This window comes from Thermobia domestica, chromosome 12 (assembly GCF_964235325.1).
Source record: "Thermobia domestica chromosome 12, izTheDome1.hap1.1, whole genome shotgun sequence".
Lineage (NCBI taxonomy): Eukaryota > Metazoa > Arthropoda > Insecta > Zygentoma > Lepismatidae > Thermobia > Thermobia domestica.
In genome coordinates this window covers 54,783,335-54,805,333 of record NC_137465.1, presented here as the reverse complement: position 1 = coordinate 54,805,333, position 21,999 = coordinate 54,783,335, and the positions used below count along the sequence as shown (strand labels likewise).

Below are 21,999 nucleotides of genomic sequence, written 5' to 3'. Positions count from 1 at the left end.
AACGGGAAGGGCTGTTGTATTTTTTTGGATGTTATTTACGTATGTTTATTCACGTGAAAGTTGGTTCATCGGGTTCAATCCATCGTTTCTGTTGAATGGGTCTTGAAGTAAAGTTGATTTTTTTTATTACTTCCAGAAAATTATTTAAATAGCTAATGTCAGAAAGTAGAAGTAACTACCAGCCAGGAATTTCAAATCCCAATTACTAGAGATGGTAGTTTGTATCCATGCAAACGTCTCATATAAACTTAGTGCTGCGAAGGAAAGCTAAATTTCAACCATGGTCTGTATCAAATTGTTGATCCTGTTCTTCAAAGTATATACTCTTCCCCTATTTTCTACTGTTGAGGCAGTGTTATTACAAAGAGTTGGAACTTACTAATATGAAATTAGTGGCTATCAATAATTATCCAACTGGAGTTATTATTAATGAAGAAATTGGCGTTCTCTAGCAGATTTTTGCTTTCGCAGTATACATCATACAGCAGGAAATCGCAAGAAGCAAATATTTCAAATTGTGTTGAAAGCAAATATTCTTCCTTTGTGACGTTTACAGAAACCCTTCTATCCGCTCTGCAGAAACGAAGGAAAGAAATGGGATGAGGGTGGCACCCCGTGGCGTTCCACCACACCCATTGGAAAAGGACTTAAGAGGGGGAGGGAAATCCCTGCCTGTCAGCGGTATCAGGTCAGATGCTCAAGTGTGTTTTGCTCAACTATTAAAATGTGGGACATTTGCTCAAGTGTCTTATCTTGCTATTGATCATGAACTGGAAATCCATCACAGGTGCGAAAATATTGGCTAATGGCCAGAACGGGGGTTGAGATTTTCATATATGATAAAATATGTGCAGGGTTGCCACAAGTTAGATATCATATTTTCCATATTACGAAGGCAAAACATTGTATCTGAGCAATTCAAGGTACAAACTGGATTTCTTTTATTGCTTAAAAGATTTAAGAAAAAGAGAATAATTAATTACAAACGATACACAGTATGTACGAATTCTTAAATAAATAACATTAATTTCTCAGGTTATGTACAGTATAATTCAAATGAGCTGTATTGAAGGAGATTATATTAAATGTTCCATTGTTTGAAACAAAATGTTTTATGCGTAGAGTATAACAACGATTAAGAATAGTAGGCCTATTAGCAAAGAGAAGAGATTTAAGGCTGTTTCGTCTTAAAAAGGAGGCTTGAAAGTGTTGTCTTTAAAAATGAGTTTTTGGAAGAGTTCGGTGTCATCTCAAAAATTCTCTCTCGACATTATGTTGGGTAACACTAATTCCATAATCTATATAGTACTATTATATACAAGAATGGAAGTGATTCTCTTATCATCGCCTAGATCATGCTTCTTTAGGTAAAAATAAACTGAAATTTTTGACAGAATATTCCTCGGGTGTACTCCACTAGCGCACAAAGAAATGAAATAAAGTGCTTATGGTATTGCGAGCACACAATATTCGATATTGCGTTGTCATGGTTAGATTTGTTTTACAAATTATGGCTATATAAGAGATTGTTCCTGTTACATAGAGAGGCAAATATCAAGAAATATAATAGACGTTTATTATAACACGATTAATTGAAACATTTTGATTTGTGAAAAATACGGGAAGATGTTTTGTATGAAAAGGTAAATAGCAAGAAGTATAACATATACGTAATATTATTATATAGTAAATTTTATATCCACGATATGTCTTTAATTGACGTTTACCCATTTTTAGTTAGCACCTATAAAAAAGAGAATAGTGAACATCACCGGCTAGCACCACAGTATAAGTGCCGCTAAATGTGTAACTTTCGTGAAGGGGAAAATTTAAGTTTGTTTGTGTACCAGTTTTAGACAATTTAAAATAGGATTCTTGAATTTCATTTATGCACAATTATTCTTGCTGTTTACTTTGAAAATGATACCATATGTTAATAGAGAACAGCAGTTTACTTTTTTAAAGAATATGCTGACAATATGAAAGTATAAAGACGTGACACGTAATATGTTGACCTATCTCCAAATTCTGTTTTCTTCTCCAGAGCGAAATAAATTAACTAATCTTGTGTTCAGTGATAATGCAATATTTGTTTCGAGGGTGGAGGATGGTGATTTTGAAAAAAAAAAAAAATCACTTGCCAAAAACTGTTTTACACAATGGAGTATCTTTGCATCATATTTTGTGCACTCGAGGTTTCTTATTTGTGTCATGATCGCACAGAGGCCTTTATTTGAGCACTCCCGGCCTACGGCCTATCCCTTTTATTACGGAAGCAAGAGATAAGAAAGGATTTTTGGAGCACGTATTCCAAGGGAAATAAAGAGGTTTTTAAAGTTTTTTTTCTTTTTTAAAAAAAGAATTCAGTATCTCACACATTCATGAAATTAGAGAGATGAAACTCAGCATATAAACTCTTCTTTATAATAAGAGAATACTTTTTTTTAGCGCTTTCAAAAATGCCGTTTCTAGCGGAGACATTTCTATAATATTCAAACTTCTCTTCCTTTCTTCAGAGACTGTCGAATGTGAAGATTCGCTTAAGTTGGAGACGTGGAATTCAGTACATAGATTTTTAGTTAAAAATAAGGGAACACATGTTTCAAGAGCAAAAAGAAGGTCATATTTATTATATTGAAAATTCCTTTTATTTATACATAAAGTGCCGAGTGTGACAATTTAAATTTCCGGTATTGTATTTATTACACTTTATCTTCCTGTAAGGAAAACAGAAACTTCTGCTACTGTATGTATAATCAGAATACGATAAAATATGTATTTAATAACTAGCCTTCGGTTGTCTGGGGACTTCGCCCAGAAACCGCCGTGTTTCCTCAGCCTACGGCCTCACATCTCATACACCTGCAAGCATACCGATTTTCAGTTCAAACATCAAGTTTCATGTTTCTAACTTTCGGGATCCCTAGATATGAATGTATTATTATAATCCGTAAAGAGGATTACGTAATATTTTATCATTTAATATTGAATTTGGAAGTTGTAGTATGGTTCTTTCAATTCCGGTTTGAGTAGAAAGATTAGTGTTGAAATGGAATATAGGCTATTCTTGGGACACTTAATTGATTAAAGAAAATTGCTTCTCGCTATCTATTACCATTTTTAATTTACAGTGATCAGCATTATAACCGGAAGAGAGTAACTTATACTTCCGGTTATTCTAGAATGTTAAGGATGAAGATGAATGTTGTCCTTGAAACGTTTAATCGATTACGAAAACAGGTTTTCGCTATATATTACTGTTTTTGCTATATAGTGATCAACGATAAAAGAAGATGTGTCTTATTTCTACAACTTGCGATTTCACTAGGGTGTTAAGGATGAAGATGAAAGTTGTCCTTGAAATTTGTAATTGATTTCCGAAAACCGTTTATCTCTGTCTATTTCCGTTTTTCCTCTGATAAATGTGGAAACCGGAAATGGCTCATTTCTACTACTTCCGGTAGGCAAATCACCTCCATCAACGAACTCCCTCGAGATAATCACTCTATCTATCTATGGCAAAAAACAGAATTTAAAAATTCGCATTCGTTCAAAAGTTATCTGTGGAGTAACGGACGTATGTACTAACATTGTAATCTTATAAGTACCACTACGTGATCCTAATAATAGTAATACTTCGACTAGCTAGGTGTTTCGCCCTCAGACTCTTGCATATGTTCAGCCTACTGTCTCGCAGCTCATAAACGTACAAGCACACCGAATTTCAGTTCAAATACTAACTTTCATTTCTCTAACCATCCTGAATGCCGAAATACACTGATAATTTCAAGTACCAGGCGACTTTGCCCCCAAACTTGCGTTCGGCCGGCCCACGGGTTTACATCCCATGAACCTATAGAGTACCGAATTTCAGTTCAAATACCAAGTTTCATGCCTCTAATCTTCAGGGATCCAAAAATATGAACATCTTATTGTAATTGTGATCCTCACCTTTTTCTTTTCTTCTAGGCCAGATGTAAAAAATACGTATAGTGACATCTTATCATAATAATTGCATTCCCTACCTTTTCCCCACCATTTTTCTTCCTCTTTTTATTAAAATATCAGATGTTTCTAACCTTCAGAGATTCGAAATATCGATATATAATAATTGCAAACCCCCACTTCTTTTCCACTTTCCATTTCTTTTCTTACCCTTTTAGTAAAATATCAGAAAACGCTGAAAAAAAAAGTATCACATTATTTTAAATGAGAAATCTCAATACCAAATTTCAAATCTGTCACTTCAAGGAATTCGGAGATATGGCCATCTTATTAAGTTAATTTCCATTCCTATTTCTCCCCCTTCCCCGTCGAATTTCCAAAAATTCTTTTTTAGTAGTACCCTATGTCATAAATCTTACATATTGTCCAAATTTCAAGTTTATAGTTTGAGCAGTTTGGTCTGTGGGTTGATATATATTTGAGAAGTTTAATTAAGTGCAAACTTTTTAGTCCAGTCTGAACTAAAAAAAAAGAAAAGTAACTTAATTAAACTTGCAGGGCAGCTTCTTTCCATCAAGTATAGGCATATCCTGGAAGTGCGCTTTAAGCTTCAGCAAATATGGCTGCCATACCTAATTTGGCCGCCTTTGTCTATAGAAGAATGATGCTTTCCTTGATTTCTTACTTTACGTTCAATTCTACGGTCATGAAAGTTATAACAAAATATTTTCGAAGTAAAATTTCATTTCGTTTGATATATAATACATTTTTGTAGGTTAGGTAGATATGAAGTTACAAATGATAGAGTAGGCTTGTGTCTGTTTCTTTCAAGAGTAGTTTTCTGATTTTTTAAAACTCTTTCATAAAGAAGGCAGATTTCATCAACCAGTCAAAATGTATAAATACATGAAATTACAGGAGGAAGTATGGGTGATGTAATACTGTTTTCACATTAATTTTCAGGAAGTGACACGACTTTGTCTCTGTTCCAGAAAGAGAACAAGACTTGTTAGAAATTACTTGGGAAATAGTTAATTGCAATAAGTTGTGAGTATATTCAACAAATGTACTTCGAATCCGAAATAACATTTCCAATTACACTTTTGTGCATCGTATGATGAAAACGCACTGGCTTTGTATCTATATTTCTTATACAGAAGATTTATTTCACACCAGTCACCCATTTCTCAGTTTTTACCTATAAGAGCGAGTTTGAGCAGACGACACGTATTGAAGGTGTACCATCAGGAGAAAACTTCACTAGAGCAAGATATTCCAGCAATTGATTGTAGATCGGAGGAGTAAATGAAGAATATACTCAATTACTTGTTTGGACACACCAGCACCAAACTTTTTTCTTTTTCTGAAGCTTGTGTATTGCAAGTGTAATGTACTTAATCCACTCTCATGTACTTAATCCAACTATTATGTTAGTAATCTTCGAGATTGTACATGTCGGCGTTTTATTCAGACATGTTGGCGTAATATTAGTGTTGAACTACCCTCGAATTATACGTTACTTTTATGAATCTTTCGAAGTTCCTTCTTTCTTTTTAATTTTTCAGAGTAATAGGTAACTTTCCTGTTCTGAAAGAAGCAGAGTTTATTACATGAAACCTAAATTACTAAAATAGAAACGCTCTGCTTAAAACTCGTCGTTTCAACATTTTCCATTTGAAGCAGCAGTGGGTCTGATCCAACTCAACTGTATCGCTTATGTCCCAGCAGTGCACCTTACCAGAGATTGGTTAATTTATGTGTCTTTTATGTACTATAGATACTTTTATAGTTTATAAAAAACTGAATTTTGCTTAAATAACGTTTTCTCTTCGGACTATTTGCTAAATAAGTTTATAGAAATTTTCGCATAATACCCTATTATTTTCAAATGTACCATATTTTTTATATATAAATTCAAATTATGGCATGTTTCTTTCATTCTTTCATTCATCAATGTCTCCTATAGCCTTTGAGCGTAATTGAGAGAAGTTAAATTTGACTATAGGTCTATATATTACATAGGCTTTGGCAGAAATATTCGATGGGAGAGGATATGTAATAACTGTGATAATAATAATATCTTCCTATTGTGTTTTGTAGAGCGCATGTTCACTTCTCTTCCTGATACTCCCCCTCTCCACATAAATATGAAGAGTATGTGGGACGAACGATAAAAATCATATTTTCACATTTCTGAGATACTTTTTTTTAACTGTTTTAAATTGCAAATTGATTTTCATCGTTCTTCTCGCCTACTCTTCATACTTTTTCTCCACTCCCTGATATTCAGGTTCCAAATACCAAATCCCGATATTCTCTCTCCCCATTATTTGTTTATTTAACTAAAATAAGTAAATTTGATTTTCCTTCTTTATTTACAAATAATAAAATATTTGGAATTTTATCTTATCTCCCCCATTCAAAAGTTCTTGAGGTACACTATGCAATACAATACCCCACTCTGGAAAACATTGGGAATGTATAAAATACAATCGGGGATCTCATCCAAATCTCCTGTCCAATGCAGTTATGGTGTGGTGCTTGAAGTAATCGTCTCTACATTTCCTTCACGGTTTGGTTAAAATATCCCTTTATTTGGATAAGTATATACTGTAGCCTGTTAAAAATTTTCTGAACATTTGGAAGCGATGTAACGTAATGCCTATAAATTAACCCTCCTCCACACATTAAGATTGTCACTTTTCCAAAATTTAAGTAATCTGAAATCCATTCTATTTAAGTAGTAATTAAAGTTTAATCCAAGTCGCCCGATCCCTCCCCCACCTTGGATCCACGCTTGCCTGGATGGCCTAACCAGGATGTACGGACTCGGGATTTGAACTCGGAATCTTACGATTAGTAAGTGCAGCACAAACTATGTACCAGATACTATTTTAATATTGTCTTTTCTTCTTAATTAAGATTGAAGGAAATTTTGATAGAACTACTAGTAAGAGTTATGCCTAGTACGTAGGATAATAATAAAACATTTGACCAAAGAACGTAACTTTAAATTAAAATTGAACATCTCTTTCGAAACAATAATAATAATAATAATAATAATAATAATAATAATAAAACTGACTTATTCAGCATATATTTGAAAACTTGGTCCTAATGGCGTCAACCCTCTGGTTCGTGGGGTTCCTGGTTCAATTCCAGCCCGAGCAAAGTAGGCTTTGTTGTGAGCACCGTGTGCGTTGGTTTTCTCGGATCCTACCGTTTTCTCCAACTTCCTTTACTCCAGCATTGTGATCCGTCTCATGCTTGTGTCCTTTAGCCTCGGTGCATAATCATAAGACGTTAGGCTAAAAATAAAATAACGGCGTCAATAGAAATTCGATACTTAATCAACATAACTTCTTATTTTTGCTTCGCTTTCACATTGAGATAATTTAGTCAGTACTTTTAGGTTGTGATATGTTTTTAAAGAAAAGTTCAGTTAATTTATTGTAAAACAGACATTTTATATTGTAAAGTCTTAGTTTATGCTTCTTTTTCAGTTGAACTAGTTTCAACTATGCTTAGTTTACCATATTTTTAAAAGCAACACAATTTTATGTGACACACTGCAACCCTGTCTATCGGAGATATTTCATAATAGCCTGCAGCGAAACCATCCATCCCCTTTCTGGTATTTGCTAAGAATGCAGCAGGTGTCCCTTCTGTTTCGGTTGATGATCATCAGATTAAGAAAAAAGATAACCACTTTAGGAAATGACTCTAGTTTAGAGACTTGAGGAAATAGACACTTGGGCAAATGACCCTATTTCCCTGTCAGCAGGACATCTGTTCGCGAAGATCAAATTGGAACACACAAACTAACAATATATAGTTCCTTACAATGTTACTTTAAAAAGTTCATTATTCTTGATCTACGTCATTAAGCGTGAAATTGAAATAACCATGTAATTTCTATTGCTTTTCTGTATACATATGCAAAATTTTAAGTTGTTACGTACCATATTTCGTTAGATATTCATGAAGTAAAATTTACATGTTATCTTATGGAGACTGAAAAACCAGTGGTAAAAGGTATAAGATCCCCTTAAGTGCCTTATGCAAACCCACAACAGTTAACCTATTTTCATTCGTACCCCACCACATCTAAAATAAACAAATACAAGGAGCTGAAATATTCTGATTACAAACCATCTACCCTATATTACCTCCACCTAACATGCGTCCTGAGCTTCTGCTTGGCTATTTATGATCACGTTAAGTTTGTATTAATACCAGCGCATGCTGAAAAGTAATGTGAAAACAGTTACAGGTATCCGTATCAGAGTTGGCGTGGGTCAATGAAAACTTGACCCACGGCCCACTGACCCACCACCCACCGTGACCCACGACCCACTGACCACCACCCACCATGATCCACTCTGACCCACGACCCACCATGACCCACCACCTACCGTGACCCACCACCCACCATGACCCACCACCCACGGTGACCCACTGTGACCCACCACCCACGTTGACCCACTCTGACCCACCACCCATCGTGACCCACCATGAACCACTCTCATCCACTGTGACCTACTCTCACTCACGAAAATCCATCGTCATCAACTCTGAACACGATCCACGGCCTCTTCTGAACTGACTAAAGAGTTTACACTTGTAATAAAACAAGACCGTCTAGTCAATCGCTCAAGCACCACTCTGTTACAATAACGGTGGATCTGACCTTTACGATATAAAATGGTAAAGTGTTTGTCAGTGAGGAAATTGAAACAGTTCAAGGTGGGGGGAAATTAGTGTGTGTTTAAAATATACTTGTACTAAGAGAGTATTCTTGCAAGTGTTAATTTCTGAACGCATTCCACAAGAAACTTCTATTCGCAAGGAAAATACTCCTGTACAATATGGAAAAGGTTATGGTTTCTCAGTTCACAGTATTTTTCTCACAAAAGACTTGAAAAATCAGTTGTTCATAAGGTATAAAGGTGCTCGGGTACCCTATGTGAGAGCATCTCCATAAAGTATGCTCATAATTGTAATTTGTGTAATCACTAAAACATCACGTTAAATTTAGGTCACAAATATGCATAATTGCAATTATTATGAATATTTATTCAAAGTAGTTTCCCTAAAGCAAAGAAGAGACTTACTAAAAATTAGGTACAAAGTTGAATAACACAAATAAGCCATTAGTAATACAAGTATACTTTTGGGCGGTAAATCATCCGCAGTGGAATGATGTCCATCCTTGAGCCAAGAAATAACTAGCTCGTCTACTTTGAGTATGTCTAGCGGTGGGCCATTAACATTGATGAGCAACAAGTTAGACAATGTTTGAGCACTTAGTCTATTTCTAATATCAGTAATCTCTAAATTCATAAGGGGAAATCCCCGTTCGTCTGTCGTGGAAAATGATAATACTTCTACCCGATTTCTGCAACTTCTCATCGACAATCTACTTGTTAGACTTAAGTCTGATAACGATTTTATTTGGTCAGGTTTGAAATACTCAGCAAGAAGTATCATTTCTCTATCACCATACAACATCTTTTCCATATCGACCATGTCAGTTGGCAATGTCGACCTATGTAGAACAGAAACTTCATCTACCACGCCTTTGATAGGGAATCTTGTGAATAAATTATCAATTAAAGCCTGATAAACTGATGATTTCTTATTTGTTTATAAATTTAATTTTTGTAATTACACATGAAGGTTTGATACCATTACCAAGTTCTCTCCCCCGTCTAGAAAGCGAAAGGGAACGAGGTTCCTGGAAAGTGTTCAGAGGTGAATGGGAATTTCCCTCCTTCTTCAACTTCAATTACCACACTGCTGATTGTCATGTGCCAAATTACGATGAATTTCAATTAAATTATCATAGTATAATTATTTCCTTGTTGAATTATCAATACTTTTCAGTGGAAAAAAGGATGACATTTCAAAGTTCCAAATCAAAGTAAGTAGACCAACTTAAAGGAAAAAAGTGTAAAATTTTTCCATACAATTATGCGTACAATCCAAACTTCAAATTTCCGTGCAATTAAGCTTACAGTACAAATTTTATGCCTGTTTTTCTCACAACTTTATGGGTTGATTGCCCTGTGCTGTAAGCGTTCCATATAATAAACATAAGCTTCAGCAATTATTATAGCAGAAAGCAATGGATATATGAAGCCAAGCACTGTATTTTTTTTGTTTCTGATTTTTTTCTTAAATAACATCGATCGTTTTCGATCATTTTTACAAACCAACTCACTACTAATTTTCCATATATAGAAAGTGCACTCCCCCCCCCCACATAAAGGAGAATTTTAAAAAATGCTAGGACACATTCTGTTTATTTTCAATATAGAGTTAATACACTGAATTTTAGCTTCGTAAGTTTAACGGCTTGCGAGATACTCATTTTTTTTTTCGCAAAAATTTGGATCCTCACTACCTCCTTAGGATATTATGCATTATAATAAAAGCAATATAACATCCCAATTTGGATTAAGGCCTAACTATATACCAAAAGTAATTTCACTTGACTTTACAATTTGACCGTGATGATCAGGCACACATAGTTACATTCAATTTTTTATATAATAATTTATATATTACAGTGATTCAAAAATGTATTTTTTCCAGTAGTTAGCTCTAAAAAGTCACAGGTCTCGAAAGCCAAGTAGTAGTGTAAGTCCTATTGCTATTATTACTATTAAAAATATCAATATCCAAAAGTGCCTGAAGTTCTTTCTAGCAAACCTCAGTATCTCAGAACCTAAAGTGAAAGTGAGATTAGAAACAGTGTTCTGGGTTTTATACTCAATGTTTTGATAATCTCAGAAAGGTTTAAATTTGAATATACAGATACGTGTAGACGCACAGATAGCAAACAAGCTATAACGCTATACAAAGCACTTTTTCAGTTGTTTAGGACATGACTGCTATTGAAATTTTAAAGATTGTTAGTAATTGCAATCATTATTATTAATTAGTATGAATATTACTAATTAAAAATTAAAAAAGCAACGAAATTTATTCACCCAACTGTGAGTAAATCTAAAATGGACTTACTTTCACTTGCATTGCTTTCAGGACGTCTGATCCGTCGTTATCCATGCTTCCATAATGTTCTGGTACAAAACATCTGCGAAAGAAACCGTTATCGTTTCATTACAAATGCTTGTCCTGAACTTCTTGTAATTTCAGTTTTTCATATTTTTTATGTTAAATTCACCTAAAGGTCGTACTTAAAATGGAGATATAAACGACAGTAAGACAAAAATTCTCATTGACTCAATCAGGTTATAAGAATGTTTGTTTTGTGAACATTGGAATAAACAAAGATAATTAACTAAAGCATGTTATCTTTGGAAACCCGATACCACATAACTTAGATTAAAACAATTCAATATTGAAGAATTTAGAAATTATTCATGGCTAATAGGAAAACGTTCAGTCATCGGAATTGGCATAAAATAAAATTTTGATTTAGGGTCGTATTTTGTGGTCCAGTTCTATTATAAACAATCTCCGTCTCTTTTAAAAATACAGAGTAGTGCAAAAGTTTTTGACATCCTTTTCTCTCCGAAATGGATGTGATTTAGGCAGATTCTACTTTATTCTTCTCAGCCGGAATATGAAGCCTTGTTTAAGGGTGGTTAGGTCTCGGTTTTCGTCGCTATCTTAAAATTGGCCATATTAGATCAACATCTCATTTTGTAAATGACCCTGAGGTCTGTAGAGTATTGATCAACCCTAAAGAGTTTACATAAATGTAACGCTGTAATTAAGTTTGTTGATAACTTTAACCGTTCATGTCTTATTTAGACCTAAATGTTGACACCATGTCTCTTGTTGCAGGCAAAAGACGATGACCCTGACAATGAAGAAGATAAAGGTGATTGCGATCGTTGTAAAACGCACACACACATTTCAAAATGTGTCAAATTTCTCACGGCATCGTGACATCTTCGATAGCCAATATATCGAAAAATAGGTAATGCGATGATGAAACCCTATAGTGGTTACACGAAAACCATTACGACTAGGAAACGTCCCAGATAATATGGGATTTTTTTTTACCGAAAAGTCTAAAGAGATTAGCAGAGTGGGGTGTCAGTCAAGGTCCAGTAGGTAGACGCCAAAATCCTACAAAGTAATGTTCGTACAAGATATAAATTGATTAGAAACTAGCAAAGAATGACATAGATAGTCTGGACGGGTCGAATTCTATTCTTGAAACATTACACCATCAGTAGAGCGACAGAACTTTCTTCGTTACTTTTATACATACTATATAAAAGTACTGTATAAGTTCTAGTATCTCGAGTTCGGGAAGTCGGAATGTCAAAATTCCTTCGGATTATTGCTCATTTTGGTCTAGTTTAAAAAAATATATTAAAATCAAATGGGGTCGTTTATGCTTCCGTGGTCACTTTATGTTCGAATATCTTGAGTTCGGAAATTCGGAATGTCAAAATTCTTTCAGATTCGTGTTCCTCGTGTTCTACTTTACAAAATATATAAAAATCAGGTGGGGTCCAGTTTGCTTCCCTGCAGCCGAAAAGAAAAGTACATTGGAATTGTCATCAAAGAAATAACTAAAAAAAAAGTGCAAAGGATCCCAGGTCAGTATTTGTAAGACACAAGTTCACATCAGTACTTACGGTTTAGAAACACCCCCACTTTCTGATTTTAAAATATGGCAACCCTAATTTAGGTGTTACTTGTACAGCCATCGAACTATCCCTTTCGCACAGTGCTGCACATATTACCATAATAGTCTTGGAGCAAATGAAAGAAAAAAAAGTTAAAACACACATACAAATCAACGAAATTGTTCCGATTGGTAGATGCTTTCACAATTGTTAAAAGGTGTAATTAAAAACAGCAAACTCTTTCCGCTTTGAAAAGGACGAACATTGTTTCGCTTATAAAACTGCAAGCACGGTTTCGGGTGGTTTTCGTGTTCGAAAAGAGCTTTTGTGGTTTCGGTTTTGAAAACCGCTTTTGCGATTTCGGTTTTGAAAACCGCAGTTTTCAGAAAACCGTTTTTCTCAAAAACCGAAAACCGCAAATGTCACAAAAATTCTACAGCACTAAGGTATGAACCATACTATCTACGTATTGTTCAACTCCGTAAAACAAAGTGGAACATTTTAGTCAGGGGCGTCATTTAGGGGAGGCAGGAGGGGGCAATTGCCCCCCCAAGAGTTTGAGGAATACATATACTTTAATAGATTGTCTACTAATATATTAGTACAAAACGTGAAAATCTTATGTCGGTCGAGATCTTGCCCCTCTCAAGCGAAGTCTGAAATGACGCCCCTGATTTTAGTACATCTAATACATAACTGACTGCACCTATCTATAAGTTACATATACATATATATCATACTATCCTATTTTAGACCCATCTTACGTTCATGAAATATTTCCTTCTCTTAACAGGAAATGCACTCTTACTGCCTGACAGAGTGTTTCATAAGGCAGAAGCTACATTAGTGGGTCCATATTGAATTTAAAAGGGCTGAGTATAAATGCAGCGGGTGAATATCTGGCATAAAAACTACAGTGCACAAAACACGATTCAACTTTAAAATAATAATAATAATAATAATAATAATAATAATAATAATAATAATAATAATAATAAACTTGTGATAAGTAGCTACTAAAAGGCACAAACACTACCTGACCGAGTCAGGGCAGGAGAGCATCTGGTAGGAACAATGGTAGCACGGGATGCTTATATAGGAGGCAGGCACGTCAGGGACGGTGGGTATGTGGATAAACGACAATAGTGGCAAAACATTTCATATGGCACAAAAACGCATGCCTTATCGACTCTTTTGTCGAATTCTTGACTCGTCTTGATTCTAGAAGAATTTTCTGATATTGTGTCTATTCTGGGAAAGTTAATTTTTTCATCTCTCCCAGAAATTTTTCTTTTCTCATTTAGTAAATTTATGTACAAAATTTATGCCCTGATTATCTCTTCATTTCATCTACAAGTTACCAGAATCCTTCCAGGTAACGAGAAGTCCACGATAATTGTAATATGACAACACTTAAACCATATTTATTATTGTGTAATGACTTGCGTCTCTTTAAACATTGGTAAATGCTCTGCATTATGTTCATACAACAACATTACCAACTTATGCTTTCTGTATCATGAATCATGTGACACTTAAACAGTGATTGGTAAATGCTCTTCATTATGTTGATACAACAACATTACCAACTTATGCTTTCTATATCATGAATCATGTAACACTTAAACAGTGATTGGTAAATGCTCTGCATTATGTTGATACAACAACATTACCAACTTATGCTTTCTATATCACGAATCATGTAACACTTAAACAGTGATTGGTAAATGCTCTGCATTATGTTGATACAACAACATTACCAACTTATGCTTTCTATATTATGAATCATGTAACACTTAAACAGTGATTGGTAAATGCTCTTCATTATGTTGATACAACAACATTACCAACTTATGCTTTCTATATTATGAATCATGTAACACTTAAACAGTGATTGGTAATGCTGTTCATTATGTTGATACAACATTACCAACTTATGCTTTCTATGTCATGAATCATGGAACACTTAAACAGTGATTGGTAAATGCTCTTCATTATGTTGATACAACAACATTACCAACTTATGCTTTCTATATCATGAATCATGTAACACTTAAACAGTGATTGGTAAATGCTCTTCATTATGTTGATACAACAACATTACCAACTTATGCTTTCTATATTATGAATCATGTAACACTTAAACAGTGATTGGTAAATGCTCTGCATTATGTTGATACAACAACATTACCAACTTATGCTTTCTATATTATGAATCATGTAACACTTAAACAGTGTTTGAGATCTAACACTTGGATGAACTAGTGCTGCTCATGAGACTCGACAATTTTCTCCTGTCATTTCGAATGTGAAAATGTACTTCTTGTTTCCTGGGCAACACTAGTTGCTACCATTCACTTACAACTCTATGTGAAGTCGCATCAGAGCTGTTTATACAAATAAAATAACTAAATTGAGCAAGAAGATTGACGCTCCGTTATGCATGATAGTAAGCAGAAAATATTCTTACAGTTCTTATATATCATATTCCCAAATTGTACAGTGATTTGCTTTGTATGAAACTTTGGTTACTATATTAATGCTAATAGCCAGTTTCACCTCATTTAACATAGGTTAAACTTTTCTAACAACTGTATGATTTTCCATTATGCGTAACGAAGCGTCAATTATTGTCTTAAATTTAACGATAAGAAAAACAAACATGCAAATATCTGTGCTGCATTACTTGATTATAAGTTGCGTTCAGTGCAATTTTTAGAGAGATAGGTAGACAGTGGTCAAGTACTTCCAAATAGACTCTCTAAAAATGATTGTGCAAGTACCAGAGATTCTGAAAGATGGATGTTTGAATAGTTTACATACTATTTCCTCAGTGATGTCATGACCCGAATACGATCGGTTCTATAGTAGTGGAACTGTGGACTTTTAAAGTTAATTTTTTTCACGTTTTCGGCACCCTATAACTACGAAACTGTGCACTTCCGACCACAGGTCCACATACTTTTTTTTTTTTTGATGTGAGGAATCTATTCCCAAAACATAGTGACAAGCTTTTGTAACGCCCTATATATATATATATATATATATATATATATATACTCTACATTTAATCCTTGATATGGTGAGGTGAGGTGATTTGGAGTTTAACGCCCCTTCCAACAGCGAGGCTATATGAGACGGAACCTACTGATTAACGTGGAATCCGAACCACATGAGCTCTCGCCGGAATCGAACCCGGGTCTCTCACGCCAAAGATGCGTACGCTAACCGCTTAACCACGAAGGAGCTCTAGTACTTGATATAGATAGACTCTTGTACCATACCTGTAATGCTACCAAAGAGAAGGAAGAAATTGTGATGTATAAAGATAACAAAACTATGCATTGTATTGCCTTTCTCTTTTAAAATTAACTCGCATGATGAATTGCTGAGAATACTTTGCACTTTTCATGCACATATACCAACATACTAGATGCACGTGAGCTTTTGTCACGTGACATATACCATTTACTCAAAGTTGCTTTTCCTCTAAGACTTGAGATTCTCATAAGTTTCCTGTACGTACTACATCTTGTTTGGGGTATAGCAACTTTTTTTTTTTTTTTTTTTTGTAAATAAAATTAAGTTCGTATAGGAATTTACAAGCTTTGCACATTCGGCACCAAGGGATATATAATAATAATAATAAGCATGACAATAAAAGCAAAGTAGTGAAAAGGTAATAATAAATATCTAATCTATTAAACAGTAAGATACGTAGTAGAAACCTGTTACTGAACCTAGAGTCTTGTTATTGAACCTAGAATATTGAACCTAGATGGCCATTTTTTAAGCAAGAGTGTACATTGAGAATCACACTGCAGGCCTTTGATATATCCTCCTTCTTTGTTCTATGCTGTTTCGCAAAACCGTAGCAGCTGTCGTATGTGGTTTGTAATGTCGTTTTTAATGATTTTTCAGATAAACTTCCCAAATTTTCGTAGCGAGGACAAAATATCTGGAGACTTACCGGGACATCGGAGGGGCTTTTTCAACTTTAGAAATAGGTCAAAGTCAAAGAGAGCGGGCAGAAAAATGGGGAAAATAAGCCGGGTTTTACGGAAAGTAACGATGAAGTATTAGGAATATAAAATAATGAATAATGGTAGATGAAATTGGAAAGAGTCAAAGAAACTGGTTGGGACATTAGCTGTATAGAAACTATGCCTGGGAGTCATAATGGTAGATTGGGTGGAAGTAAACAGAGGGAAACCAAGAGATTATAATTAATAAAAAATAACAGAAAATCGAGCAAAGTTCTATCGGAGGAACTCCATTGTTTAAATAATTTATTTTATCCTTTCTATATTCTTAAATAGTCCATATATACCAATGTCATTAACTCTGCTCTGCACATAATCGGAATAACAAAATATTACAAGACGCTTTAAAAAGGCTACTCTCTCCCTCTTCCCGTAAGCACACAACTGTAGAAACTTAATATTTTTAAAGTTCATCAAGTCAATTGAATTCCACATTATTTAGTCAATAAATTTCTATCACACACACACACACACAACAAATAAACAAATAAAAGACACATAAAAGATAATGTAAGATACAGCTTTCTACATTTGATCTCACTTTCCTTCTCCACTTCTCAATGCAACTCAGATCGAAAAAAAAAAAATAGTTAATCATGGATTCAAACTTACACATTTGAAACATCTACAAGATACTATCTGCCAAGTAAATATAGAAAGAAGTTAGACTTTAACAATAGGAACAATATTCCATTATTTTTTTAGTATATTGTTTGAGATTTAAAATAATGTTGTTGTCAGACAACCAGAAATGTGAATATTGTTGAACAACACACAAGTTTTAGGAATATAATTTTTTAGCTGACATTAGGAAACTATAATCAGGTATTATCCTTTCCTAATTTATAAATTTAGCTTATTATATGTAGTTTTCTGGTTTGATATCATTTTAACTTTTCCATAATATTAGGTCCTGATAGCGTAATTATAACTTAATAGCTAAGGCTCTGTAGTGTTTAGTCGTATTCGAAACATCTGGGTAGCCATCTTTCTTTCAGAGATTATATTCTTACAAATATTCGAGGGACAAATAAATGTTTACGCTTGAAATAAATATAGTAAATAGGCAAATAAATCATCATTTACGTATTTCAATTTAAATTTGTCATGGACAAAATTAGAAGGCTTCATAGGAAAAGGTGACTGAATCAGCGATGACTCAGTGGTAGAGCGGCTCACCTCTGGTGCGTGGGGGTCCTGATCCAATTCTAGGCTGTCATTAGGCTTTGTTATGGACAAACATCCTGTTTATAAGTTTTATCTTTTTTCGTTTCTTTACACTCTTTTCATCCCATTATTTCGTTCATTATCATCCACACCGTCTCCTTCGGCATTGGTGGTAAATCGAAGGACACTAAACAATATATATATACAATATATACAGTGGTGCCCAATCCCCTTATGTCCATGACGCACCCCCCTTTAATTGTCTATCCGTAGGTGTTGTTCCATAAAAAAAATCTTTTCGATTAATTTTTACACCTCCTCAAACATATTTATATAGATTTTTAACCCCCCAAATATTTCAATGACGCAGTTTGCGTCATAGCCCCCCTTTATGGGCACCCCTGATATATAATTTAAAAAATAAATAGTTGGGCAGGATTCTCTTTGAAAAAATTCCATCATATTATGTTTTGAAATTATGTTCATATGTTTTAATTGTAGGTTTTACTGCCTATGTATAAAGAAAATTCTCTTATGGATTAATGGAAATGTCCTATCAAATGATATTGCTTGGTTTCTCATACATTTATCACATAGATACAATATTGAAACTAGAGTGAGCACTAATGAGAATTTTGTAATAACAAGTCTCTTTGCTATGGATTGATCTGATTGTGATATATGGTCATTTCGAATTTAAAATTATATAAATTCATTGTAGTTATTCCAGGATTTCAGATTTTCAGGAAACATTAAATGTATTTCTGCATTAACTGAGACCAATCTTTTAAAGATAACTAATGATTTTTATTGGTAGCGTACGCGGAATTTCGTCACGAGGGGTTATGTGATTTTTGTACATATGTGGAAAGTTTTAGGATATTCTTCGAAAAATCAATTTGTTTACATAATACATTTTAAAATTTCTCAAAATAATCCCCACAAACATCGATACATTATTGCATTCTTTAAAAATATGAGTCAAATATTTTTAAAAATTCATTCTTTTGCAATCATTTGTTTGAAAGCGGCGTCCTCGAAGCCTTGTTTTGGGAAGAAGACAAAGTCACATGGAAATATATCTGAAGGATAAGCCGGGTGCGGTACAATACGGACTCCGCTCTCCTGTAGAAACTCCAAAGTTTTCGCTGTTGTGTCTGGCCGTGCATTGTTAGATTGAAAAAGAAAGTGAGACAGTAGAGACGTTTCGGTGGGCAGATCACCAAGCTTCAAAGACACTTGGAATGCAATAAGTAACGTAACGTACGACGCTGCTCTCACTGTACGTCAATCATCTAACTATATAGTTGCTACATAGTTACCTAATTCCACTCAACCACCTCTGAGTACCTCACAAAAGACGTCAATCAGGAGCATGTTCCTATATGGGCTCCTCCCTGACCGAATCTGTAAGATCCAACAGATCTTCGGGAACAAGACCCCATGGTCAAACTTATGCTCTGCATTGAAATAATGGTCGATATTCTCGACGGTGGGACAGATTATTTTCCCTCAACTTGAATACAACTTCAGGTCAAGCAGTGCCTAATTCGGAACATCAACAGCAGCTTCAACCAAGGGCCCCGATTTCTCTGTAACTTTGGGGATACTCATTCAGATGTGTGTTTGGTTGCAGACAAAGGTCTAAGAAGGCATGTATGACGTTTTTAAGACAAATTATATGCCAAATATTGTGTATTCATAAAAAGTACATATAACAATACGTACATATAACAATAAAATATTATACATATTCATAAAAATACATGGGGGTCTACAAGAGCTTTGGGGATGCTGAGCCCCCAGCCCCCAGGATCGGTGCCTTTGGCTTTAACCTACTACTAATCATAACACTATATGTGTCACGGGTCAACCAACCAGCCATCGACAATTTGAACCCAGCGTTCGTGTTCCTGCTTCATTTGTTATAGGAGTTCATCTAGCCATGCTGTTATTCCAGAGCCGCGACACTTACGATACCCTATGCATTGAAATTTACGCATTCCATTATTTTTTAAAACAAAAAGAAGGCAGGGGAATGTTTATCCTCGGAACACCGTAGCAAAACTTGTCAATATGACCTTGATCGTGACCCACTTGTTTACCCGGTCTGAGTTAGAAGCACTTCGACTTAATGTTGTGATTTGACGCACTTTTCTGAACTTCCCCAATCCATCGGCTGTACGACTTTTGTTTATGCATGAATAAAACCGAAATTTTGTCATTGTTAGTCTTAGTGTATTGTTATTATTGTTTAGGCTCAAATACTCGAGCTACCTTTCATCGTTCTACAAAACTTAATACTTAAAAAAAGAGTACTGGTATGCAGTTGAACAGCTGGGGAAACATTATTCGTATTTCTTTCTTAACTAAATGTGGGAACAGCTGAGTGTTCTCAAGGACATGAACTCATCAGCAGGCAAGACAGATTCTGGTTTAAATGGTAGTGCTACGTGATTGGAGGAAGATTCATACAGCGACACGATTACAATGGATAGCATTAAACGACGTGACAAACATCTTGGCATTTGAAGGCGGCCCTTCAAGTTCCCTTTAAATGCTGCTAGCAAATGAGAGGCCAGCGGTATTGCCACGTTTATTTTGCACACATCCACGTCTATTCCCTCTCTTCTGATCGCGCTGTAGTTTGTCTCCTTAGCCATAGCCACACACCTTTACCACTTGGCAACGTCGCGTCAGAGCTTGCGTTTTATTCGTTTAGCTGAAATGCCAAGATGTTTGTCACAGGCTTTAGATTCGTAGATCGTTCAGTCCCTCGTCGTTCTTCTAGTGGAAAGCTCGCTTACCTTTAGTGTAGAAGGAGCGCGTACATTACTACCTTCGACGTTCACATTCATTCGGTGTATTCACGAAATAGTGTTACCTTGGAAGCGTTTATTTACTACGTCACGGTAGTTCCTGATCCAGACGTTGTAGTCTGAAATGAGTTGGGTTCAAATATGTACACAGACAGCAAATATGGAACGGGAGAGCACGACACCAAATACAGGCTTTTCTGGAATTACACCGGATTTTAAAGCTTCATGTTTACGAAAATGAGAAATGTATCAATATGAAATAACAAGCAAAACGTATTTACTAACATCATAGTGACTGAGAAATGAATGCACACTTTTCAAATAAGTACACAAATTTACAATCCATTCATTACTAACACTTATATGAGAAGGCTGAACATTAGATACATTTTTAGTTTTATTCATTTAGTGTTAAGTTTTAAATGACAATTTAGAAACGGTTAATAAATTAAACACTTTGGTAAATGATTAAATTATTCAAATACTTATTTATATGTAATTCTTTCGGTAAACAATTACAGGTCCAAATGTTTGTTTTTAAAAGAAAATTCTTAGTCAATTAACAGTTGAAAAAAGCCTTGAAACAATTAAACATTTTCCAAAATAATGTTACGCTAATTAAAGGTGTACAAACAATTTTTACGGCTAAACATTTACCTCGGAGCCTTCTCGGATATATTAATATTTCATGTGTATTTATTTGTAGGTTGGGAAAGGGGTGGCTCAGTGATAGAGCGTTCACCTCTGGCGTGCGCGGGAGTTTCTGGTTCACTCACGCTAAGTGAACTTTGTGGTGGACAAACACCGTATGAGTGTTTTTTTTGGGGGGGGTTCTCCCGATTCCTCCCACTTTCTTCATTCCACCATTTCATTCATTTCTCATCATCACCGTCTCCTTTAGCCTAGCCAGCATAAGCATGGGACATAAAATTGAAAGATTTCATTTTTTATTTGTAGGTTGAAGATGTACTCTTACCAACACTCAAGCCGTTGATTAACCTGATCTAGTGAAATGAGAACGTCCAACATTATGGTGTGCATCTACTGCTTTAACGAGAGACCATAGGGCGAAAAAACAGATGGTGTTGCCAGTGATGTGTTCACAACTTCAAGTCGGGGACTGGTTAGCTTGAGACCTTCGTAGTTCTGTGCCAGGAAATTTAATTTTAAAATATAAGCTGAGTCCCTTTCATTTAGTCTTCATATTTTTAACTAGCAATGATCTAGAAACTAGCAATATATTCCTTTTTCATAGGCATTAAAAAAACTGTCTGCCTCTAGCCTAGTTTTTATGAAAATATTAGCAATAATAACTAGTAATACATAGAAATAATCTAGGGTTACTGTTTGATAGATATAAAAATACCCTGTCTGCCTCTAGCCTAGTTTTTATGAAAATAGAAAAATCTAGAT

General features: G+C 34.9%; 1 protein-coding gene across 1 annotated transcript in view; it reads left to right on the top strand.

Annotated features, from left to right (window-relative positions):
- The window catches only part of LOC145666457 (uncharacterized), a 314,168-nt gene extending 292,453 nt beyond the window's left edge, over positions 1 to 21,715 (top strand). Inside the window, exon 8 of the mRNA XM_081733695.1 lies at positions 21,544 to 21,715. Within this exon, the coding sequence (XP_081589821.1) occupies positions 21,544 to 21,580 (37 nt within the window). The 3' untranslated portion in view covers positions 21,581 to 21,715. The remainder of the gene's footprint in view (positions 1 to 21,543) is intronic.
- The last annotated feature ends 284 nt before the right edge of the window (positions 21,716 to 21,999 follow it).